The sequence below is a fragment of the Parasteatoda tepidariorum genome, chromosome 2 (genome assembly GCF_982258835.1).
Source record: "Parasteatoda tepidariorum strain Cologne lab strain chromosome 2, Ptep-v5.0, whole genome shotgun sequence".
Classification (NCBI taxonomy): domain Eukaryota; kingdom Metazoa; phylum Arthropoda; class Arachnida; order Araneae; family Theridiidae; genus Parasteatoda; species Parasteatoda tepidariorum.
Genome location: NC_141756.1, coordinates 118,960,275 through 118,986,951, shown reverse-complemented (window position 1 = coordinate 118,986,951; position 26,677 = coordinate 118,960,275). Strand labels below are relative to the sequence as shown.

Genomic DNA, 26,677 nt, shown 5'->3' with positions numbered 1-26,677 from the left:
CTTTTTGCATTTGCATTACCTGGAGAAAGAAACATTCCATCGAATTGGCAGCTGAAAGTAATATAAGAACTGATCAGTCATTACTATAGGATTTGAATCTGTTGGTAATTTGTGGACAACAAGTGCTTTATTCCTAAAGCTATCTTGGCTCATAGCAATAACTTTTATTTTATATTATAACATTCGTTGAACAACTAACCTGATTTTTTGGGTTTACGACTACTAATGTCCAACTCCGTGGTCTTGTAATTTTGAACCCGATCAAGAAGACAAGGAAACTGCTGGATCAAGTATTGGGAGAAATTTGCCTTCCAGGAGGACTTTTTTGATGGAACGAATCCAAATTTGCGTTAAATAGAGAGGAACCTCCCACGATTAGCCTGATGGCAAGGGGACTCTAACCCATGATGCATCTACCATTGAGGATATTCCAAGTCAGCACTGTGATCGGTGCGAGCCGGATGCGGAATTCGTATCGACCAGCCATCCCTGAGATTCGAACCTGGTTTACTTCATTGGAATGCAAACACTCTGTCCCCTGAGCCAACGCTGCTTTATAGCAATAACTTGTAAATTGCACTAATTTTAAGTATTCATTTTAATGTAATTCTTATCAAAATTATTGATGTAAACCTTTAACAATAGCTTTGTGAGTTATAGTTAAGTAGAAAAATGTCGATGCACAAATTTAGATTTTAGAGTATTAGAGTCAAACCTTGTCGAACATAGGTTTAATCCTTAGTGCGATATTGATGAGTATGTTTCTGACATCTTCCTCTGCCACTTGTGCCAGGATGGCTGACAGGCCACTCATTGCCTCGAGTGTGATGCGACATCCTGGATCCTCCCTTTCATCCATTCCTGTCATCATGGCTGACAAGATGGTGGTCGAGTATCTCTCTATCTACAAATACAGTAATGTGATCATGTATTGAGACCATGTTAATAATGAACTGAGAGCAAAATAAAAATAAATAGAATTTTCGTCCTAATGATTCAATTTGTGGGAATTAAGATATAATCTTAATGCTAACCTAATGATAATCTAAACAAAACATATACTTTTTTTGAGTAAATAGAATTTTTTAGGAACTTGTTTTAATTCTTTAAGTTCACAGAATGAGAAAATAGCTGCAATTAGGAAAATGTGGTCACAATAAGTTAGTCAAAAAACTGGTTAAAAGTATACCTGGATATTAATTACACTGTTTACCTATTATACCATATCTTTGTAAATTATTCAATTTAAGCAAATCAAAATATTTTGAACACTATTATAAAACTCAAAAATTCCAAAGCTTTAAAGAAGTGATAAGATTCCAAAGATCTTAAAGAGTTTTAACTTATTATAAATATAGATACTTTCTTAATAAACAATTTATCAATGGTAGAAAAATAACTGTATTGTTACGTAGAAATTTTTTTAAATCATTTTATACTATATCTTGTTAAATAACAAATCTAAATGTGTCCAAATTTTTTCCAAAATTAAAATTTAAATATTGTACATTTTGTTATTTTAACACTCAGAAACAAGTCTACTCATATAAACATATTTGTCGTTGAAAATGATATAGTTTAAAAAGTGATAATAAAAAATTTTGAAATCAGGATTTGTCTGAAAATTTTTTTTTAACAGCTGTTTTTATTTATAAGCATTTATTTCAGTTTTTTAAATTATTAAAATTGTTTGTAAACATGAAAATTCAATCATGAGATCAACAGTTAATTATTTTATTACACTCTACACTTTTCTACTTAATAACAATGATAAGGCTTGTACAGCAGCTTGTTGTTATAATGCACATGTTGTTCTCTTTTTTGTCTCTTTATTGATTATAATATAAAATAACTATGCCATATGGTAGAGCATGGCATAGAAAGTATTTGAAACCGACATAACAATTTATAATTACTGAAAATACAATAATTTATATCATATTTTTTTTTAAACGGAAGAACTTACCTGTTCCTTATCAAGCATTGAAATATTTCCAAGACCAGAGATGCACAGCCGGCGTACGACGGAAGAGGAATCCACCAGCCTTCCTAGGAGGCTGTTCATGAGGGGTTCAGTTAAGTTCTTGCATCCCTTGTAACACTGGGACAAGAATTCCACAAAGAAAGCAACAGCAACTATGCGGTGTATGTCGACTGAGCTGTTCAGCAGGGGGTTCAAGAAAGTTACGAGTTTCGGAACTTGCTCAGGAAGATTAAGGCAAATGGATCTGTTTAAAAACACAATGAAAAATCATGTAATTTTACTTATAAATATTGTCAAGAAGGACATGAGCTTAAAAGAGTAACATAATTTCAGTTACTTAAATAAGACACATAATAGAGATCTTATAATGACATATAATGAGACATATAATATATATATAATAGAGACATAATAATAGAGACATATATAATAGAGACATATAATGAGAGATCTCACCTGCCGAGTGCAGCAACAGCTTCAGGAAATTTGTCTTCTTCTTCCATCATTCCCCAATAACCACCATCTGTGAGGGAAGCCACAATCATCTCCTGCTTCACACACAACAGGAAGAATTTCAACGTCTCAATGGCGATTCTGAAAACACATATAATACTTTATCTAACATGTTTCTAAAACATGTTTTTTTGGAAATAAAATCTTTATATATACATTACCCTAGAATACAAATTACCCAATAATAACAACAATTAAATTATTATAATTTATTTTTAATATTTCAATTATACTAACATTTAAACAAGGGATGGGCAAACTTTTTTGGTCAAGGCCAAAAATGAGGAAGAAGAAAAGGTTTGGTAGGCCAAATACAAACTTCTAAAATAAAAAAACTAGATTCAAGTTTTAATTTAAATATTTAGAGAGATGAATGAAAATGCGATTTCATTTTTAAAGTTCCTGATATTGAGGTTCGAAGTGAGATGTGCTTATTTTAAGGAACGAGGCTAAACGCTTGCCTGTTAGTCTACTTCTAAAATGATTTTTTCTAAGGTTCAGAGTTGAAAACATTTTTTCACATATATAAGATTAGGCAAATATAGTACGGATTTTCTGGGCATGAGATATTCAATTTGGGAAGCTAGATTTTGGTAATGATTTGAAAAACTCAAACTTTAGAATATTTAGAAACAACTTCTTCAGATGATTGTCAGATTGGAACTCAATTATATTCAAGCTGCAAATCCGACCTCACTATTTCACAATTTACGTTGAAAGGCATGGTAAAAATATATAATTCCGTTTGAATGGCACTGAAATCTTGAATTCTACATTCAAACTCAAAATGGAGTTTTTTAAAGCTATCTTAATAATTCTGCCTCTGCCAGGTAGCTATTTAAATAAATTTATGCTTTATAGAACAAAAATAAATAAAAAGGTCACCAGTACTTTGTTAAAAAAAGAAAGACAAAAATAGCTTTAAACAAAGAAGACAAGAGAATGGATGTATAATGTATATAGTTTATTTTCGCCACAGTTCTGTAAATTAAAATTCTATCCGCTGGTCGAATGGCCTGAGGCGTCGTAGTTTGCCCATCCCTGATTTAAACAATTCAACTAATTATAAGCATACATTTTAAAAGTATCGTTAAAAATACAAAATAATAACAAATAAAGTAATAGCTGTTCACTATACCCTAGAAGAAAAAATATATAAATGCTTTTTTGGAAAAAAATATATATGTTAAAAGATTTTTTAAAAAAATTACAGAAGTTGTTAACAGCAGAAAATATTATTCTAGGATGTAACAATTTTCTAAGCAGGAGCACTTTTAATATCACAGGGGTGATTGTGAGCCCAACTCAAAAATCCTGAAAATTTCCTGAGTAAAATCATTAACGACGCATTTCAAAAAATTTATGTATTTATAAACTTAAATCATTGATATTTTCACAACGTGAAATTTTAAATAAATTTATATGCAGCATAATTTAAATTAATAATTAAGTATTTAGTTTACTTTTATCTCTAATCACATTTACTATTCTACCAGAAAAAATGTTTACAAAATTGAAAGAGATGCCAATTATAAATTCTAGATCTAATATTTTTAAATAAAATATACAATAATTTTTATCTATAATTGTGATCGAGGATTTCTGTAAACTTCTGGACTGGACTTCTGGATTTCCAGAAATTTCCGGATTGCAGTTAGTGAAAAATCTGGAAATCCGGATTTTTCCAGAGCACAATCTTCTTTGCTATCATTATAATAAGAAAATGTAATCATCATTGATTTAAAAAAAAAAAAAGGATTTGTTGGGGAAATAGAATATAATCTTACCTGATTGGAGAAGAGGAAGAAGACATTTTTGTGTCATTCTTTTTCTGTTTCTCAACTGTGTAGGTGGGGAAGACTGCTCCTAAATAAGCTCCAGCAACAAGAACAAGAGAAGCAAATATTTTATCAAAATGTTCTTTGCCACAATTCTCCATTTCAGGTACTTTAAAGATCTCACGGAAGGCACAGACGGCCTAAGACACAAGAATCACAAATCAGCAATTGTGCAACAACAAACATACATATGATAGTTCATATGAACAATTATGCAATGAGACAAAAGATTGAATTTAGAATTTTATGAATAGAAATCTTTTATTATTATTATTTAAGCATAGTTACTGTAATGTTAAAATTACAGTCAAATCACAATTCATCGTTCCCATAACTTTTGTTTTCCTGTATGTATCGTCTTGTTTCAATGGTCCCAGCAGAAACGCTCTTGTTATTATATTAATATATCTTTTCAGATTGTTTGTGAAGCCAGCAGATTCTTGTGCCTATCATCTGGAAATTCTACGGACATTTAAAAAAAATATTGAAGTTATTTTGTTTTGCAATTAAAAACTGTATCTCCTGGATGATAGTGATGAAGAAGAGAATGAGGATTTATTATAGTTTAGAAAAAAGTTTGATGTTTAAGCATCATTTGGTGAAAATGTTGAAGCTTGTGGTTTTGTCGTTTAAAGAAGAACCGAGGTAAAAAAGCTAAAGAAGTGCAAAGTGATGAATGTGGCAAAACGCAATGCTAAGATTTGCAGTAGGCCTTGAAGCCTTTAAAAGAATGAGAGACTTCTTGTATTCCTTCAAACTTGTAAAAAAGAAACATCAATCTATTACAAATGTTGAAAATTAATAGTTTGCGCTTAGAAGGAGTGTTCAAACCAAAATTTCCAAACATTTTAAATAACTGAACGTGTTTATTTATGTTTCTTTTACATTAAAAAAATAATATTTTATATCCATTGTCAGTTTACTAATTTTCAAACCAATTACTTGTTCATCATTTTTCTTACACTTAAGTCATTTTTTGATATTTTATAGTCATTTGCATACGTCGTTTTTCCGTATATATTGTTTGCAGCAATGAATGATACCCTCAGGGCCCGACTTAGCCTAATTGGGACCCGGGGCAAAAACTTCTTTGGGGAGCCCCTCTCTGCTTCATTACTTCAGTAACAGAGAATAGAACTTAATGGAAATATTTTAATTTTTTACCTCATTATACATACATAATGAAGAAATTGACTAGAACCTAAAATAGCTATAAAATCCCCCTCCCCTCTCCAAAAGTCAGAAGAAATATCGTTCTTTCTATTTTAATGATTTTCTAACAATTCTATGTCCATCAGGCCGAATGCAGTTTTCTGATTGATAACTTAGTCATCTAGCTGTGAATAATTCATATCCTTGCTGACATTTGAGCAGAATTCAGCCAAAATTTCGCAGTTATGATGGCTCACTGAAACCAATCTGAAGCCTGTACTTTTGTAAACACATCGCATTGCGATATGTAAAAATACAGGCTTTTGATTGGCCAAATTTGTCCACCGTAATAACGAAAATTTAGCTGAATTCCTCACCAGAAAGCCATGGATTTACGAAATATAGATTTTTTCGTGTTTATACGAAGATCATTAAATCAAAATTTATCCAGTGAGGTCCGCTTTTTATTTTCCCCACGGTAGATTAATACAGTAGAGAACCAATTATCCGGGATGCTCGGGTCCATCGCTATCCCGGAAGTCTGAATTTCCCGGTTTTCGGGATCGACCAAAAAGTGTCGTTAATCGATGTTTTATCGAACCCGAATTACAAGGAAAGAGTGTCATTCATAAAATAAGAGAAAAAAGAAAGGTAATCCTAACTTTAAAAAGAAAAACAAATGGTAGAAAAATAACATTTAAAAGAATAAAAAAATTTGCAAGTTTAGACAAGAAAAACAAATTTAAAAAATACAAAATTCTCGTATTTATTTTTCAAAAATAATTACAATTCCTAAATTAACTAATATAAACAAAACCAATGGTTAAATAACCTAATGATAAAATTTATGAATAAAAATGATTAATTTATTGAGTGTGAAATTTATCTTGAAAAGAAAAAAAAATCAAACGTAGTGGAATCAGAAAAACAAAACTGCAATCTGCTTCATAAAATAATCCTATGTTTAAAATGATAAACAATTCTCCTTTTAATTTTTATTTTTTTTTGTTGATAAAAACTCGATATTTGATTACAGCAGATGTGATTCCACATCAATAAAAACCTGCAAATGATACCGCACTTCCAAAGAACGAGAATTTATTCAGAAGAAAAAGATTTTATTTTTATTAATTGATGTCAAATAGATAAATATATTTTTCTCTTTCATCTTCTGTTCACTGATATGCATGCAATGCATTTTCCCCAACCTCCTCGTAAATCAAACAGAAAACAAAATCAACATGCCACAAACTTGAGCTTGATTGACTGACTAAAGGAGAAAATAAAACATTCCTCCCTTCCCTGCCTTCAAGGTCGCGGAGGAAATGACGTTTCTCTGGGCAAATGGGGAAAAAAATTCTCCCCTTCCTTACATTTTCCTCTACTCAACTTCAAGGATGAGTTCAATATCCGCTTTTTTTCATAATCGTTCCAGTTTAAAATGGTGGGAAAACCGATCAAAAATTTTCCCGGTTTTCTGGTTTCCCGCTTATCTGGATACCGGATAAATGGTTTTCTACTGTATATTAATCAATAGATATATTACAAACAAATCATAATCAATTAATTAAACAAGTGATGATAGTGACTTACAGATAATGGTTTGTGGTTTGCTACGTTAGCAATACTTCTGCCATGTGGATCTGGCGGGGACGACACAACATTATCCGAAAATATATCCAAAAAAATATTCAATTACATGATTAGAGATAATTTTTTCTGCACAAAGAGTCTGCCAAATATCTACAGTATTTCTAAAAGAAAATTGCAATGTGATAAGTTATAAATATAAAAATAAATCTTAAAAATTATCAAAATCATGATAAAAACTGAACTTAAATAAAATAACATTCGTTCATTTTCTGAAAAACAAAACTATTGGGTTCCAGAATTGAACCAATAACTTCGAAAAATAATACGCAAAACACAGACACATTTAAGATGTTTTCAAGTTAACTCCATCTGTTGTAAAGAACTTCTGTGCTCAACTGTAACAACCTGTAAAACAACATTTAAAGTTGTGAAATTGAGTCACTCACTATTTTTAAATCTAAAACTTATATAGTCCCTTGAATTAATTTGGTATTTTTTACACTTTCCCTTATGGAGGTGGACTGGAATGTTACTCCCCTCAAATTGGTAGAATGGCAGCTGCATCGCCTTTCTTTTTTATCTATCCACATGAAACTTTTCACTTCTACATTTTTTGTTGATTCTTAGCCTTAACCATCTTAAATATTTAAATACTTTTATTTTACCTTTTTGCTGCTTTTTTAACCGTACCTTCTAATTTTTTCTAACCGTAATTTGTTTACAGCATTTTTCTACTAAAGGGGCTGACGGCGTTTGGCGCAGCGCATTCGATTTTTGTATTTTATTTTTGTCGTTTCTCTACGTTAAACGGAACCTTTTCCTTTCTCCACCTTCCCCCCTAAGGCGACCAGGAAGGCTGGTTTAATTACAGCTTATCTTTTTTTTCATCAAATATTTATAATGGTACTGTACATCTTTTTTTTTAAATCTGCAGTCTACAAAATGGCCTGTTTTTTGTGTGTTGATGATACGGAATCTTCCACCTACTAGTTGATTGATTGAGCAAGGTGTCAAGAATGGTGTCTGATGAGATCCCTAAGAGTGTGTCCTGAAATTCTCATATCCAGATCACTACCTTCATCCATGAGATTGCTGTTGTGCCTAGACATACTTCACCAGAGTGCTTTTTCTGTCTTTTTGTATCTAACTGATGCCCACAAGGACTAAATAAAGATTTGTTGCTATTCTTTTCCAACGACTCGTGGTTAGTGATGCATGCATCTGACTCTTTCTTTTCAACAAAGGACGATTTAGAACCTGGGATATTGTGGAACAACACTTGCAGGTATTCCAATTATGCGTTCATTGCCTAAGTTTACCTTTTAATTAATTCAGCACTATGTGGCAAAAGTTCTTTTGGAAAACTCTTCAATTCACATGTTTTTAAAACCTTGTTCCTTTTGCAAATTTTTCAATTTTGATAGAAGTCTGCAATTTGTAAAAATATGGTGAATTATCAAATTTCATATCTTCAGAAAAAGAAGGGGAAAAAATGATAAAAGAACAAGGTTCAAATATGTCGAAGTCGTTAAGGAAGGTTCAAGGTCAGAATGAAAGATCAATACTGTAAATATTAATTCTGAAATTTTTATATTAAACTACAGAAGCACACTATGCCGAATAAAATAGTGAACACCCAAAATAACTTTTGATCCAATGATCAGATTTTTATGTACTAAGATTCAATCTTAAAGATTTAAAGGCCAAATCTTAAATATACCAATAAATTAGTGCAGACGGTATTTTAAGTTAAAAAATCAGACACAGCATACTTTCTGTGAATAAAGATGGTTTTTTTTTTGATAGATTTAGATTCTTAATTTTCAAAATAGCTTCGATTTCAGAAATACGATCCCAAATAGTTTGACCGGGAGAGAGGTTCAAGGTTTGAACCTCTTAATGTTAATTTTTCGCAAACGACTTTATCTCTCATACATCTTGACTTTATCTCCCATACATCTTTGGCGAATCAAAAAATATTTACACACACAATTATAAAATTAATTTATCTAAAGATAATTCCACATTAAAAGTAAATTTTATCCATCATTTATTAGTTTTATTGATTATTTGTTGTTCAAACATTTTTTAATTATATGCAAGTTTTTACATCTTCTTAAAATAGGTAATTTTAAGCAACAAAATATAAAGTTTGAACAAACTAGGTTAAATAGTAACTGATTCGTCTAAATTTTAAAAGATGTGTACATAAAAATTTGAACTCTCACAAACTATTAACCAATTTCATTTAAAGTTTTGCACACCTTGCAAGTAAATAATTTTTGACTAAAATGATAAAAATAATAATTAAAAATGTTTTTTTTACATGGAAAGTATCTTTGGATACATGAATTTTTCGACTGGTTCACTTAAATAGTTTTAATAGTTAGGGCTATAAAGAATTACACAAAAAGGGAAATTAATATTAAGAGGTTCAAATTTTTATGCTCTTCTAGATAAACTATTAGGACTATATTTTCCAGATTAGGAATATATTAGATTGGAGCTACCCCTATGTTCTGAGGGTCAAAAATCTAATTTGTCAAAAGAGGTATGTTAGGTCAAGGAAAGAGGGTTTTAGTGTCTGAATTCAAGGTCGGGCCTTTAAGCCAGTAAAATTGAGTTGTAGTACATAAAAATCTGATCATTAGATCAAAAGTTATTCAGGGTGGTCACTTTTTTATTTTACCTATGGTACATTATGGCAGGTGGAGGTAAATTTGAAACATATCAAATGGGTTTGCAACTCATAGAATATTTAAAGGATTTATGAGATAAGTTCTGGAAATAAATGAAACAGAATGTAGCATACACTTAATAATAAATTTCTCATTAAAAAAATTCTAGAACATCGATCTATCATTTCCACTCTGATGCATCTATTGACCTTACAATTTTTCCAAATTGCTATCATTCCTTACAATCTGAAGATTCTATTTAGGTGGGGAATTCAATGAGCGGTCACAAAAATTCAAGTGGAATCCCTTGCAGCTCCTTTGAAATACAAATAATTTAAAAATATATTTTGCTTTTAAATATTAATAGTTTTTATTTTAATTTAAACAATCACAAATGATACTTTCTACGTATCACATTCAATCCCTTCTAGCTCATAAAATAAGTACCAATAATTGTATTTTAAAATTTAATGCTATAAGTGGCCAATTAGAAGATTAATAAATGTCAAAGTGAGACAATGTATTTTTTTTTTAGATTGAATTGAATGAAATCAATTACAAGATGATCAGTCTTATAGTTTTGAAGTTATATGCGTTTTATAAACAAAAAGTACAAATATGCATTTGTATCTATTTATGCATCTGATTTTGCTATCTAAAAAGAGACCCTTGTAATTCCAATTATTTAAAAATATATTTTGCTTTTAAATAATAATAATATATATATTTTATTTTAAGTAATCACAAATGATGCTTGTTACACATCACATTGAATCCCATCTAATTTATAAATTTAGTGTAAAAGTTACATTTTCAATTCAATGCTATAATTATCTAATATTTTTTCGTTAGTTAGAAGGTATACAAAAGACAAAAACAATTGAAAATTAAAAAATAATTAGATACTAGAGCTATTTTTTTTGGTGCTTTATGCATTATTTAAAAAAATAAAGATGATTTTCATTAATTTTTTTATTCATGTATTAAAATTTAAATGTTGTTAAAAATAAATTTTTTTTTGTCAATTATTGCTGGTTAAGTAATTTATTAATTGAATGTAATTTGTATAAATACTTTGATAGACATTCCGAAAAATATTTCAACAGAAATACTAAAAGACCAATTACTTGTACCCTATTTTCAAGCTATTTTAATGAATATTTGCCCTCGTTGCACCCCCTGATAAAATTTTTGTAGATGTCCTTTTCAGAGGGACAAATTTGCAAAGATTATTTTTCTATATAAATGGTTCATCCATACAATAGGAAATGCTGCTAAAAGTTTTCTAAATGATTAAACTTGAATACTTATTTAAAAATTCTTTTGAGTTAAAACAAATTTTGCAGAATAAGATATCTTGGATGGTTTCATACTGAATGCATAGCTGCTAACATGAGTAGGAAAAAAATCCAGTAGATTTTATGAAATAATATAAATTTCAAGATAATTGTTGCATGATGTACGAAATATTTTACGCATAGGGAATTTTATAGTCATCAAAATAGAAAAACTTCAATATTTTACAGTTTTGATTGACATTAAACATATTCGAAATGTTATGTATTATGTTTACTAATAATTTCAAATATTAATAAGCATTTAATTCATCAAAGATAGTTAGAAATTTTTTTAAATTAATTTAAAAGAGAATTCTGAATAATAATAAAAACATTTTAGAACAAAAAAGTTTGGAACTGATTTCTACAAATGAGGTTCGCTTCATTATGCATTATTTAAATATTCAAGCAAGCAATAATCTGTACAAAAACTCTATTTAAGTAGGGATTTTTTTAGGAAACTTACTCAATTTTAGAGAATTTTCTAAAATGTACAAAAACCAGGAGAATTTTAATTAAAGCAGTAGACCAGGAGAAACTAGCAAAATGCAGTAGTCTACAGGAAATTCCAATAGAGTTGGCAGCTATGTGTATGGCTATTTCAAGTTGTTATGCCTTTCCTGTATACTGTTTAGCCGGAAATTAGTAGTATATTTTTGACATGGATTTACTTATAATTACGTCACTGTTTTTCATAACAATAAAAAAAAAATCTGTTGACAAATGTTTTGTTTAATGCTTACACATCTAAGGGAACAGGTGAATTGAGTAGAGATACAAGAATTGCGGGCAAGTGATGAGTAGCTAAATTCTGGAAGATTCTCAGAGCCCCTTTTCTAGTGTGAGGACAATGGATATAGCATAATTTGTTTCTGACAGCATCAATGAAATTTGGCACCTGAAACAAAAATAAAATAGAACATAAATTTTGAAAATTTTACTTATTTTGCTTCGTTAACCCACTATGAATTGAACTTATTTTAAGAAGGTGCTATTTGAGATTGAAGGCAGACATTATTTTCAATGCATTTGCACAATTCCATTAATACAGACAAAGCATTTACAGACTTTAAATGCACATAAAATCAGATTAAAAAAAAGTTTGGCTGTTTTAATATTTAATCTTGGTATCACTCACACATACTTCAATTTTTAATAAATTTCTTTAGTTTGAAAATTAAAAACTAGAAGTTTTAGATGCAATACAATACACCCGTATCACTCCAGTTTTATTTTTATTTTCAAAACATAATGAAAATTGCAGTAAGTGTGAATAACTCCAAGAATTATTTTATGAAAAATATTTCAACAGTTTAATTAATTTTAAAACTGAATTTTACGTCCTAAATCTAAAAATTCATTATCGTGAAATTGCTCATTAATAGTATTTTGTTTCATAACCCTAGTTGAACAGCCAACCCAATTTTGGGTTTACGACAACTAATGTTCAACTCTGTAGCCTTGTAATTTTGAACCCAATCCAGAAAACAACTCCTGGATCAAGTATTGGGAGAAATTTGAATTCGTGGAAGACTTTTTGATGGAAGTAACCCTCTTTTGCATTTCATGGAGAGGAAGTCCACAAGAACCTCCCAAGGTTAGCCTGACAGGGGACTCTAACCCATGATCCGTTTACCACTGAGGATATTTTACGTCAGCACTGTGGTCGGTGCGAGCCGGGTGAGGAATTCGTGTCGACCAGACATTGCTGGGATTTGAACCCGGGTTAACCACATTGGAAGGCAAACGTTCTATCCCCTGAGCCACTACCACTCTCATTAATAGTATTTAAATTTTTTTGGTTACTACATCATAGAGTCTTGAGAGAAAGGTGTTGAGAACTATTTTTGGAGGAATTCAAAAAAAAAAAAAAAAAATGGTGAGTGGCTTAGAAGATCAAATCTAGAGCTCTCATATAATGAACCTGACATTATTAACTTTATTAAACGGCAAAGAATAAAATGGACAGGCCACGTTATCAGAATGGACGGAGCTCTTCCACAAAAAGAGCTTTCAATGCCAGACCAGTTGGCACATAAAAAAGAGGCAGGCCAAATTTGAGATGGATAGATGGCCTAGAGAAAGATCTTTTGGTCTTAAAAACAGAAAATTGGAGAACACTAGCAAAAAAAAGGTTAGCCTGGAAAAAACTTCTTGAGAAGGCTAAGGCCCATCCTGAGCTGTCAAGCTATTGATGATAATGATGACATCATAGAGTCAAACATTTTTCTTAGATAAGTAGGGAAAATATTAACTTATACATTTAAATAATAACTAATTCTATAGCTTTTATGGCACACTGGTAAAGTCACTAAATTATCATTGGGAAGTACTGTAGTTTCATTCCCAGAGGCAACGAGAAGCCTACCAAGCTTCAGATCAATTGGTCAAGGGCTTGCAACAGAAGTAAAGGGTCATAAAGGGCTCAAGCATCAAAGGCTTGTAACAGAAGTAAAGGGTTATAAATGGCTCATGCATCAAAGGCTTGCAACAGAAGTTAGTGAGTTAAGAATATAGTTTAATACATTATTAATGTACAAAACTGCATTCTACGAATGTTAATTCAGTACTGCAGAATTAAAGATATTAGCTTCATTACTAATTCACTAAAATGAAATGAATTTGTTCGCAAAATATATTTGCCATTAAATCTATTTTATTTAAAGATTTTATGGCACGCAAAACTTAAGAAATAGTAAAATGTTTTTTAAATTGTAATTTCGTCATTTTCAGAAAGCCAATTGGAATGTTTTCATAACAAACGCTTCATTTATAATAAACTGCAAATTGCATAATAAAAAATTTACTTCAAATAGATACTTCTTTGGACAGGTCACAATTTTGGAATCTTAAATCATATTGTCGATTTCAAAACTTTCGAACAAAATGTTAAAGACAACAGCTCTTTTTAATTAAACATGAATTGTTAACTGTTTCCCTTACCAATTTTTTTGAAGAAAAAAAAAAGAAAAAAATCAACATATTTTTTTATTTCATTAATAAATACAAGGAACTAAAACAAACACAAGTTCTAAGTTGAAATTCTAATTTTTTTTTACGCGTGAAAAATATTTAATTTACTGTCAGTTTACCATCCCAAATTATTTTGAGCAAATGAAAAAAGTTAAATATTAGTCTTTGCATATGTTTACATTTTCATCATCTGCATTACTTTTACTTCCGCTCCCGAACGCCATTTTGTAACTTTTTTTCTATGTAAATTCATCAACCATCGTATATATACAATTGTACAAAACACGTCTGCAGTCCCACAAACAACAAACCTTCCAAACAATGATTGGCAAACTTCCAATCACAGCAGATTATTATTACTTTTTGTTTTGCTTGGGGCCGAATAAAAACGAGATAAAACAAAACGTATTGACGAATTCTGCTATGCCTGAGTTAACTCTGGATAATAAATATGTGCAATATATACATACCCGATTAACTCGGGAATAATTAGGGAAGCGGTTAAGGAGAAATACGTGCAAGAAGAAAGTTTTACCTCTATTTTGATTTCCCTGCTCTTGCTCTTTATGACAGTGTTGAGAACAACGGAAGCGCCGGATGAACTCTGTGAATGGGGATCGCAAAGGCCATCCACAAGAGATCTTAAGAATGGATAGAGCTGGTCCAGTGGAAGTTTCTCAGCAACAAACTGAAATATAAAATTGAGATCAATAAATTAAATACTTTTTCTAAACAATGAGGTACTCATACATAAAAAAAGGTCATAAGATACATACTATCACAGAACTTATATTAGTATAATAGGTACCTATTACAACAGCACCTATAACCATAATTAGGTAATCATAGCATCAGTAATAGTGAGGTAATTTTTATGGCTTCTTATAAAAGATAAATACTAGAAATGATATTCTATTTTGATAACAAATTTAGTATAAACAAAGTTTTTTTTTTAAAAAAAAAGAGCATAACTACCAGAAAGGTTGTCATTATATTTTATCTTGTTTTATAACTGTCGTTGAACAGCCAAACCAATTTTTGGGTATACGACTACTAATGCGTAGCCTTGTAATTTTGAACCCAATCCAGAAGAAGGGGAACTCCTGGATCAAGTATTGGGAGAAATTTACCTTTGTAGAGGACATTTTGATGGAACTAACCCACATTTACATTATATGGAGAGGAAAAAAATTTTGAATATGAATATGGATAAAATAATTCTTTTTCTTCATATTATTATTATAATTTATATTTTGAATTTCAGTACAAATATAATTACAATAATCGAATATATTTTTTAATAACTATTTGATTGTTTTTAATAATTAAAAAAACCAAAATATATTTTTACTTGTAATTGCAGCATTAGAAAATATATACTGAAGAAACACTGGTACCAGTCTGCATCAAAGGGATAATGAACCCTTTGCACAAATTTACTTAGTTTTCCAAATTTTTTAACTATGTAAGAAATATGAGAAAGCATTTTAATAATACACAGAGCATTTTATTTAAATGGGTTATAAGAAAATGACTCATTCTTACCTTTCCTAAACTTTTAGTTACGATAAACATCGACGATGGATCATCACTTATTATTTGAGATTTTAAAAAATTTAATGTAGTTTCTGGTGACTCATTGAACGAAACTGTTGATACTGAAAAAATAAATGTAATGAATTCCCTGTATCAAATATTAAAACTCATTACAGAATAAGGCTTTACTCTTAAACATACACAAGGGTGAATTTGTTTATGATATATAAAAAGTTTTAACTAACTTTTAAAAACATTTTTATGTTATAGTTACATAGAAAAAAGTCAGAGTAATAACTAAACATTGAAATTTGATGACTTTAGAACTTCATTCATGAATTAAAAATAGTAAAAAATGGACTTCGAATTGAAAAAAATAACCTATTATTTAAACTCTATTATAAACAAAACAATATTATCAGATAGAGTTCCGACTAAAGAGCTATAATTCATTAAGAACTGTTTATTTTTGTCTTCATGCAAAATAAATCAGTAGTCATTTTGAAGAAAACAACTAATATAAAAAACTAGCTTTTGATTATGTAGTTCACTGTGATGTAAAATTCAATCAGGGTGGCCACAAACACTAAAAAAATTAATTAACTATAATAATTACATGATTTTTTTTGGATTTTAATTAGGATTTTCCTGATTTTTGTAACTGCTGGCATAAATTTAATTATTAAGTGTTTAGTCATGCTCAGAATCATAGCTAGGTCTTACAAAGCCTAAAAACATACTCAGTTTTTGTGCCCCTTTGCATTATTGTGCAAGCCCTAAAGAAGCCTTTTCTGACCACTTTAAAATGATTATGTAAATACCGACAAACTTGGCATTAGAATGTTAAACTTAGCATGGAATAAGATTTTTAACCTTAAATAAAAAAGTTTTTAAAACAATGTTCACTCAATAACTTAATTATCGATTTAATTTAAAATTTAATGCTGTAAGTTACTAATATTGTTCCTATTCCATTTCAATGATTTTATCGCACTTATGTGTTTTATTAAATAAAAGGCATTTATTCTAAGGGTATTTTTAATTCCAAATTCAATATATTGCCAATTTGTTATTAATCATTTTTTGTAACCCATTCACGGTTCAGCACATAAAAACTCATATTTTAAACTGCAATCTTCCACGCATTGCAAAACCGTTTTTCTTATGTTATTAGATATGGAAATAGTGCATTAGGGAAAAACATTCTCACAATTTTTTCCAAATGCAAAACCACCAGAGAAATGAGTTAAAGTTATAGTTACTAGAAAGTTTCATGGCCAAAGCAACTGCAACATCAATCGAGTCGAACGCTAAATGTCGAACAGTGATTTGTGGGTCTGTACACCTTGGCACCAACATTCCGAGAATATTTCCAAGGGTATTGAATGGGGTGTAAGCCTACAAAGAATAATAGAAATGTTTTAGCTAAACCTGAACTTGATCATTACAATATGTAAAACTTATAAAACTGCATACATCACTAAATAATTTTTTTTGATTGAGTTCTATATTTTTACAGAGATAGAAATTTTTTTTAAAAAAAATTGTCGCTTGTCTAAAGGTCCAGTAACTAAGAAATAATACTTTACGCTCATTTTCACTGGCCCACTTATATGTTTTAATTAGATTTTATTTATTTTTTTAAAGTGCCGAAATGTTACGAAAATTACATAATGTTACAAATTACAAACTTGAATGACAAATTACAAAAAAAAATGTTTAGTGTTCACATTCATGAAGAAATATACAGTGTGAGGCAAAAAAACAAAACGAAAAATCAAAACTGCCGATCAACATTTCACATCGATTGCTGGTCCAAGGTATAATTTGTGGGGATAGTATTTATCAACTGTGTCAACCTTCATATTAAGTTAACATGTCTTATATACTAGTGAATTGGAATTACATTTTTGTAGTGGTAGATATACTACATTCTAGTAGTGGTAGATACACACTACAGTACTTCCCCACCAAAATTATATCTATGATGCAATCCGATGAACGTATACCCCTAGTCGATCCATGGACGTTTTGTGAGAAGACGGGAGAGCTGTATTAAGGTCACCGTACTTTATTTAGTGCTGATTGTGAGAGCTGTATTAAGTTCACAGTCGTAGTCTCCCCTATGTTGCCATTAGTAGTCAAGTGAATCTGTTGTGTGTGATCGAAACTGGGTAGCAACAGGAGCAGGTGTGGATAATGTCACAGTCACAAGTAGCAAGTTGAATGTGGACCAACTGTTGAATGTGGACCATCTATAACAGCAGACTTGTTCAAATCATAGTGGACGTTTCTGCTAAGGTAGGTGTGTTCACATTACATTCGGGTCACCAATGTGGGGATGGTAGATATCAACAATGTCAACCTTCATCTATGAAAAGGTACCCCCTCATAGGGGGGTCGAGTTAACATATCCTGTATACTAGGGAATTGAAATTACATTTTTGTAGTGGTAGATATACTACAATAATTAAATTAATACTATATTTATATATATATATATATATATATATATATATATATATATATATATATATATATATATACATATATATATATATATATATATATATATATATATATATATATATATATATATACATATATATATATATATATATATATATATATATATATATATATATATTAAATTTATATAATATATACATTAAATTTATATAATATATACATTAAATTTATACAATATATATTGCATTAATTAATAAAATTAAATTCAGAACTAATTTAATATTGAAAGAAAAGTTTGCCATTCATGTGTTTAAATTCAAATGTTTAGAAAAATGAATTTCAATTTGGGTACTTTAAGTTCCTTACAATTGTGTGTTAAAAGTAACAGTGAAAATCAACTTTAAGTGTGAAACAATGAAAATAACTTAAAAATAACAAATATATTTGCTCTAAACTAATTAATGTTCTTATTCAATGCTCACTAAAAGGCCTGAGAAAAGCATTTCAAGCCTTAATTGTAATTCATAGGCATATTTCATTTGTACTTTAAACTAATTTGACTTTCTCTGTTTCGATCTATAAATTGTTCTTATTCAATAATATTTAAACGGAAATTACGTCGCCACTGCTTGCTTCTGCATAACATCTGAGAAGGTGCAAAGTTGAGTGCAGGCAGCGTTCTCTTTCCACAGCATTTTTTGACATCATCCAAGGGTGAAGATTCTATGGGGGGAAAATATAGTTATTGCAAAATGTAAAAATATATACTTTACAAGTTTAGAGGTAAAGTAATTTTTTAAAGTGTGCCCTTCAGTAAATGGATTAGTTATTAACAGATCTATTATATTTGTTATATTTAAACCGTTCAGATAAAAAACCTAATTCTAGGTATTTATTAGTTATAGGGACCATGAAGCCAAATTCTACAACACATAGGAACAATCTCAATATCTGGTTTGTACAAGTGTATCAAATATAACAATGCCATCATTAATGATAAGAACACGCAATCAATATTATAATACCATGATCATTATTAGTAGCTATAACTATGGAATACGACGACATTATGGTTATTATTGATAACATAATCAAAAATATAACGTTGTGAATATTACATACATCAATAATTATTAAATTATTGTGAGAGCAAATAAATTTTATTTGGATAACAAACATAATGACCAATGAAAAAAATAATACAAACTAGTTCAAGTTGAAAAAATATTACTGTAAACCGGGGCGAGTCTACCCATTTTTTCAGTTTGTCAACTTTCAAGTGGTCAAACTTTTGTAAATATTAAAGAAAAAAGGCTTTTAATAGGTGCTTCGGAATCGCTATTTATCCCTCTTTAAAGCTGTGAAATCGATTTTAGAAAATATTAACAGTTACGCTGTTACTGTATATTTTTATAGAACTGCTGACAAATCTCTCGTATGGGGCGAGTCTACCTATTCTACTAAAATGAATGTTAACATTGTAAATAATAAAATTTTACTATTAAATTGTTATTTTAGTTACTATATAGGATATTTATGAAGTAAAATTCATAACTTTATTATATATTCCATTTTTTTTATTCATAAAATAACACAAATTGAGTATTTGATCGATTATCACATTTTGATCACAGTTTTGTTTTTATAATCATTAACATTATAAAATAACATTTTTTTCTGATTATTGTTGATAAAAATAAATTAAAATTAATACAAATTTACAATTAAATAATTAAGAAATAATAATAATTAAAGATTATTAACAAAATCATGGCATTTTTTTGTAACATTTAAATCCATTTGTTTTGCGAATATAATTTTGAACCATCTGTAATAATAAATAATAATTTATTTAACTTTCATTAAATAAAAAAAGTTAATTTTGTAATATAAAAATTGAAAAAATAGGTAAAATAAACATATTTTATATTTACATTCATATTTAATCTATAAATTTTCTTATTAATGATAAATTTATCAATGCAGAATTAAAATAATATACTCTATATTTAAAATGACTTAATTTTAATATAAACAAAGTTCTAAATTATATTATTATGCTTTATTAAAACTAAATACGAATGGGTAGACTCGCCCCGCGAATTCTGGCTTTTTGTTTACAACAGCAAAACTTACATTCTTTTTGGTTTTTTTCATATAAAATTAATGTAATCTTAGTCTTAGATAAGTTTATCACTTAACCAAAGTGAAAATAGTAATAATAATAATATACTTACGGAGCACCAACTAAAAGTTTGCTGATTTTCAATACAAATCTCTCAAAAGACGTTTGAACAGGTCGGTTAAAAAGACACCAAATAAATAAAAACGGATCAAACTACTACAGTGCCATCTTCTGTAGAGTCTAAACTAAGTCCTCCGTCGGTAAAATTTCTTTTATTTGCAATTCAAAATAGTGAAAATTAAATAAAACTAAAATGGGTAGATTTGCCCCTGGATGGGTAGACTCGCCCCGGTTTATGGTATGTCAATATATTATAATTATATATATTACGTCAATATATTGGAATATTAAAAAATACACTTATTCGTTTCAGAGACCAATATTTGTGGCAGTGACAGCTTGGAAAAGCAGTACTTGAAAAATATCACGCTATTCTATCAAAATATCATACTAAACTTAAATATCAATACATTTTTGTGAATACATTGCGATATTAAAATTCATATTTTTCAGTTTTTTAATATTCGTGTCGACGAGAACTGGGAAAATGAGTCACCAACATATTGTCACTATAACCTAGGGGTGCACAACCTTTAAAAATGAAGGGCCACTTGCACAGCAGTGGGTAGATTAACGAAGGGCCACACTAGTCATGTTAGAAGCAAATATGATAATTTAAATTTTAGTGTTCTAAACACTAAGTTTCTTTATCAGTAAACCTAATAACAAATTAGCAGAAAATTAAGTATTTTTAATTGTTTGAATTTATTTAAAAATAAAAAAATATATATAATTAATGTAATAAATAATATAATAGTATAATAATAAATTATATCTCTCCCTCTTTATATATATATATATATATAACTTTAGAACTAACTGAGTGAAAGTGCAAAAGAAAATATACATGTTTTCTAGAGTAATATAAATTTAAATTGAATATTTTTATTGAAAGAAATTTATAATGTTTAAACAATAACTAAAAATTGAAAAAAATATTAAAAAATGAAATGCAATATTTTTTTAAAAACAATTTATTGCGTTTAAAAGCTCCCTCGGGCCGCAAGTCAACAGTTGACGGGCCGCATGAGGCCTGTGGTCCGCAGGTTGAGCACCCCTACTATAACCAATAAATACCTTATTCTGAAATAATAATCTTTACTTGTATGATAGAAACTAAGTTTGTGTAGCTCCTTTCTTTTAGTAACAGTTTTTGAAGAAAAAAGTTGAGTGCATCCACAGTGGATATGAGCAGCAGATCAAAATCTAGAGTGGGGTCAAGTCCTTCTTCTTTCGGTTTCTCAAGAAGATAATCTCGGGGCAGGGAATAAACGGTGGTCACCGCCACTTGAATGATACTACGCTTCTCTTCTTCACTCAGAGTCGGATCTAAAGCACTACAGATGACCATCAAGGATTTAACAACAAGAGAAATAAGTGTCATATTTTTGTTACAAGGTATCTGCCAAATTTTAGATTTTCAAATCCATGGCTTTTCATGACTAATTCCAAGAATTTTTCATGACTTACCGAAGTTACTATTTTCTCCGACAGAAACACAGCAATAAATTTAAAAAAGCATTATAATAACATTCATTGAAATGATAGGTATAACCAAAACAGTTACACTCTGCATCTTGATATTTATAGATTTTAAATTTCAAAAACAGAGTAAAGAAAGAGTTGAAGCAATAAAATAGCTGAAAGAAATACAAAAGCAAATAATTTTTTGTCTTTTCTTCTGCAGAATTGTATTCTAAAGATACTTTTCTTGTTCATCGGAAAGGAAAGAAATACTCCTGATTTTTCTGTTCTCATTTTAGAATGAAAAAATAAATAATAATAAAAATTCTGAAATCACAGAAATTTAAAAGATAAATCACTCTAGAAATGATGTTTTTTCTTCAATTTTTTTAAACAACACCATCATTTTAACATGATAATAACATTTTATATTTTAATAAATTATGACTATGAGTGGGAATTTTGTTACAAATCCAAATATTCAAAACACCATGAAATTGGGGAGCGGCTAAATTCCATATAATAAATTTGATTATTCGGCGACCTAAATCCACGACTTTCCATGATTTTTTTTTTTTAAATATTTAAAATCGCGACATTTCATGAAAAATTTTGTTCAATAACTAAATTCATGACTTTCCAGTTGCACAGACACACTGTAGTTATCAAGACACAAAATTAAAATATCACAACACTTTTTGACATTTCTTTTATATAGCTGCCAGAATAAAAAGGAAATAATCTGTAACAAATTTTTTATAAATTTTATGCTAACTACTAAACAACACTGTAATTATCTTTTTTTCCCCCACTCACATTAGGGTCTCTCGAGCACTAAAATTACAATTAAGGATTTAACAGGATTAATCATAATCAATCAGTTCAATTGTTTAGAAATAGAAATAAAATGTTTTTTTTTAATATAATTTTTGAGTTCCAACTTTAGTTCAGTCCATTCTACTTTAGACTTACTTCTAGCTTCAAGGTGGAGGAAAAATTTTTTATGTAATTTGTTAACTATAAAGATACTTGTAACAATATCTAAATACTAAGTTCAGAATAATGAATTAAGAAAGAGATTTTTATGAAAAAATAACTAAAAATACAATGATATTTGTTAACTATAATGTTACTTGTAACAATAACACTGTTCTAACTTCAGAATAATGAATTAAGAAAGAGATTTTCACATAGAAATAACAAAAAAATGTAAAGTTATTTGTTAATTAAAATGGTACTTGTAACAATGACTAAACACTAAGTTCAGAATAATGAATTAAGATAGCAATAACTAAATATTAAGTATGTCAGAACACAAACGTCTTTATTACTGACGATAGATGAACTTCAATTTACTAACTGGGAGTTTGCTTACAAGGTATTCTCTAAAAACAATAAGAAATAATGATGTTCCGGATGTCACACGACACTTGTCAAGGGTTTCATACGCATATAAGGACACACATTATATTTTAAATTATAAAATGGAACCATGGAAAGGATACACAAGACTGGCAGATGCTTTCAAAGCTAAGGAACGAATATTACTAGTCAGAGAGAGAGTAGCTTCCGACTTAAGTATTGCCTTTACAAGATTCAGAAGTTCAGATCTTGATCGAAATTCAAAAGATTCTTGAAGATGATCGGGATGAATTGCATCAGCAATCAACTTGATTGTTTCTAACATGCTTTGCTTCACCAAATGATCCTGAAAATAAATGTAATTTATTAATAAAAGTACAAATTATTGAAATTGAGCAACCCATAATAGACTCCCATAATTGAGTTTTCTGTAATTGAGAATCCCGTAATGACTTTCCAGGTGTGCAGATATCATGAATGTACTAATATTTATATGAGTTTGAACAAAAAGTTTTCAGAAAAGTTGAAAGAAAAAGTATTTTCTTAAAACAGTAACAACATATTTAAAAAATGCAACATTTTTCAAATCTTTTAAAAAGTATACAAGAATTTATGAAAAAGGTAATAAAAAAAAAACATATGACTAAGTTAAATTACTTTGGAGGATTGGTAGAAACTAGCCACACTTCTTAGAATCGGTGTTTCTATTCTGGTAAGCAGTATTGGAATGGGACCATTTGTAGTTACATAACCGTAGCAAAGTATAATAGTTGCCTTTAGCTTATCATGATCTGTATCACCGGTAAATTCCTAAAACAATAAAAAAGGTACTTTAGCAGAGAATGAAAAATATAAATTTTAAAATTATGAAAATATTTAAAAATAAACATATTTTACCTTGATAAAACCTAAAAATCCAGCATTTTTCTTGTCATCTTTAGCGACTTTTTCAAGTTTAACAAGAACAGCATCCAAATGTGTGGATCCGCAATAGCCGACACACATAGCACAACCCTAAGTAAAAGTTTCATTGATTTAAGTTACATTAATGTGAATAAAGAAACTCAATATCTATAACAGGAAAAACAAACTTGTTAAGTGAATACTAAGTTTCATGAGTTGTAAACATTGTGTTGGATCATAAACACTTTCGTCATAGATAGTAAGAAATTAACTCAGAACATGTAAATTGTGTTGAATTAAAAACATAATTTATATCTTAAAATGTGAAGAAGAAAGTTTTATGAATCTACCTAAATAAATAAAGTGAGTGCAAAAATATTAGTTTGTACGTCAAAGTGTAGAAATCAGATGTTGAATTAATAACATAATTCAGAGGTGATTCTGAGCCCAACTCAAAAAATTTCTTGAGTAAAATCATTAATGACGCATTTCAAAAAATTAATGTCTATATAAATTTAAATCATTGATATTTTCAAAACATGAAATTCTAAATAAATTATATGCAGCATAATTTAAATGAATAATTATGTATAAGTTTGATTTTATCTCAAATTACATTTATTATTCTATCAGAAAAAATATTTACAAATGAAAGAGATGCCAAGTATAAATTCTAGTTCTAATAATTTTAAATAAAATATACAAGAATTTTTATTTATAAATGTGATCGATGATTCCTTGTAACATCTGGACCATGGATTTCTAGAAACTTCCGGATCAAGGCGAGCGAAAAATACGGAAGTCAGGATTTTTCCGGAGCACAATAATCTCTGCATAATTTATGTCTTAAAATGTGAAGAGGAAAGTTTTATAAGTTCCAAATAATTGTTGGCAAATTTCTGTGTTGAAAGCATGCTAATAGAAATTCATTCAGAACATGTTAAATAATTAACATAATTTTTGTCCTAATGCAAAAAGAATCTTTATCTCTCAGAAGCACGTTTCATTTCATTTAAATGTTAAGAGGTGAATTATATAGGATAAAAGAAAAATCTTCCCCTAATAAATTAAGTGTGAGCAAAAATATTAGTTTGTAAGTCAAAGTGCAGAAATCACACTGCGTAAGGATAGAAATCAGATTAAGAAGGGTGATCCAAAAGAATGGCTAAAAATGGTTTAACTGGTTACCATTTATAGTTACCTTAAATTACCTAGGTAATTTGTACAGGATAGCCTGATTGGTAGGACACTAGACTGACGTTTGTGAGAACGAGAGTTCGAATCCAGCCAGTCAAAGTCCTTGTGTAGTAAATGGTGACAGGTGCAAGTTAAATCTGTTGGGTCACCAAGTCCACTATGTTCCCCTAACAAATTATAACTCTGGAGGTACTGAATTGGAGATTGATCTTTCTCTGGTTCAGGTCAAAATTCCAATTTGTGGATGAATGAAAGATTGTGTGAATGGGTCCTCCTTATAAACGGATGTGGCAGAAGTCGAAATCTTGGCCACAGATAGCCTCCCCCCCCCCCAATGCATTAATGGCCGACAACGACAACAACAATCTTCAAACTACTTAGGTAATCTTGTTTTTATCTGCTAAGCACTTGTTAAAGTGAAAATAAGATCCATGTAGGAATAACAGCAATGTTTCTGCATGCTTAAACTAACATTATTTATTTATTTTTCACTATCCAAAGCTTACAATCAAATAATCTACACATTGGTTTAAAGAATTAATCATCAATAATTTTTAAAACTGTAATATAAAGAATCAAACAGATTAAAATATTAGCATAATGTTAATTATTTTTTTTTCAATATCTAAAGAATCAAGAAAATAAATACAATCAACAAATTTATTTTTAGATTGAGAAGAACTAACTTTTGAATTTTAACGATGGAAAACCGTTAATATGCACATTACCCTGGTCAATTGCAAAAAATTCTTGATTCTGCATTTTAATGAATTATTTACAGATTAGCTAGAGAATGTATGCAGTAATAGCTTTCTAGCTTTAGCCTAATATAAATATATATACAGTGGAAACTGTTTAAAAAGTTTTCGTGCCTAAGAAGTAATTTAAAAAAAAAAAAAAAAAATACCATAATGTTAAATTTACCTTTATAATAATAAGTTTTTTTCCCGTTTAAGAAGTTTCCAAACCCTTCCAGTTTCGATTTTTTTTAAAACTTTATATTTGAAATGTCTTATCAAGTTTTAACTTTCTGTCACAAAAACTGGTACTTGAAGGATGCAAAATTAACAAAGACCACTGACCTCCCTCCCTCATCCATTACAAAAAAAACAAATTATAGGGAACAGGTGTGAGCAAAAAAATTTGACCCTTATAGATGAACAATGAAACTGATGTAAAGAATGTAAGGAATAGCTTGGACATTGTGTTCACCTTAAATGAAAATCAAGAAGCCTGGTGACTCATGCACTACTCTATTCTCCCCCCCACCCACCCATTCAATGACTGAAGCAAAAGACATTTAACAGCATTTCTTTGGAAATTTTCTTAGTGTGGTGGTTAATTTTGATTTTCATCTTAAATATTGTAGGAAAAAAATTGATTTTTGATGAAAATGTCCTGTAAAGAAAGTTTGATGAAATGTACTGTCCTGT

General features: G+C 29.3%; 1 protein-coding gene across 1 annotated transcript in view; it reads right to left on the bottom strand.

The window, feature by feature from the left end:
- LOC107457233 (maestro heat-like repeat-containing protein family member 1) overlaps positions 1 to 26,677 on the bottom strand; it is a 77,796-nt gene that overhangs the window by 11,666 nt on the left and 39,453 nt on the right. The window contains exons 19-32 of the mRNA XM_087156712.1: positions 24,042 to 24,158; positions 23,802 to 23,954; positions 23,288 to 23,490; positions 21,421 to 21,655; positions 18,692 to 18,796; positions 16,867 to 17,002; positions 15,614 to 15,726; positions 14,604 to 14,756; positions 11,839 to 11,993; positions 7,081 to 7,183; positions 4,285 to 4,475; positions 2,441 to 2,578; positions 1,967 to 2,228; positions 716 to 904 (exon numbers count right to left, since the gene is read on the bottom strand). Coding sequence (XP_087012838.1) covers positions 716 to 904; positions 1,967 to 2,228; positions 2,441 to 2,578; positions 4,285 to 4,475; positions 7,081 to 7,183; positions 11,839 to 11,993; positions 14,604 to 14,756; positions 15,614 to 15,726; positions 16,867 to 17,002; positions 18,692 to 18,796; positions 21,421 to 21,655; positions 23,288 to 23,490; positions 23,802 to 23,954; positions 24,042 to 24,158 — 2,253 coding nt within the window. The remainder of the gene's footprint in view (positions 1 to 715; positions 905 to 1,966; positions 2,229 to 2,440; positions 2,579 to 4,284; positions 4,476 to 7,080; positions 7,184 to 11,838; positions 11,994 to 14,603; positions 14,757 to 15,613; positions 15,727 to 16,866; positions 17,003 to 18,691; positions 18,797 to 21,420; positions 21,656 to 23,287; positions 23,491 to 23,801; positions 23,955 to 24,041; positions 24,159 to 26,677) is intronic.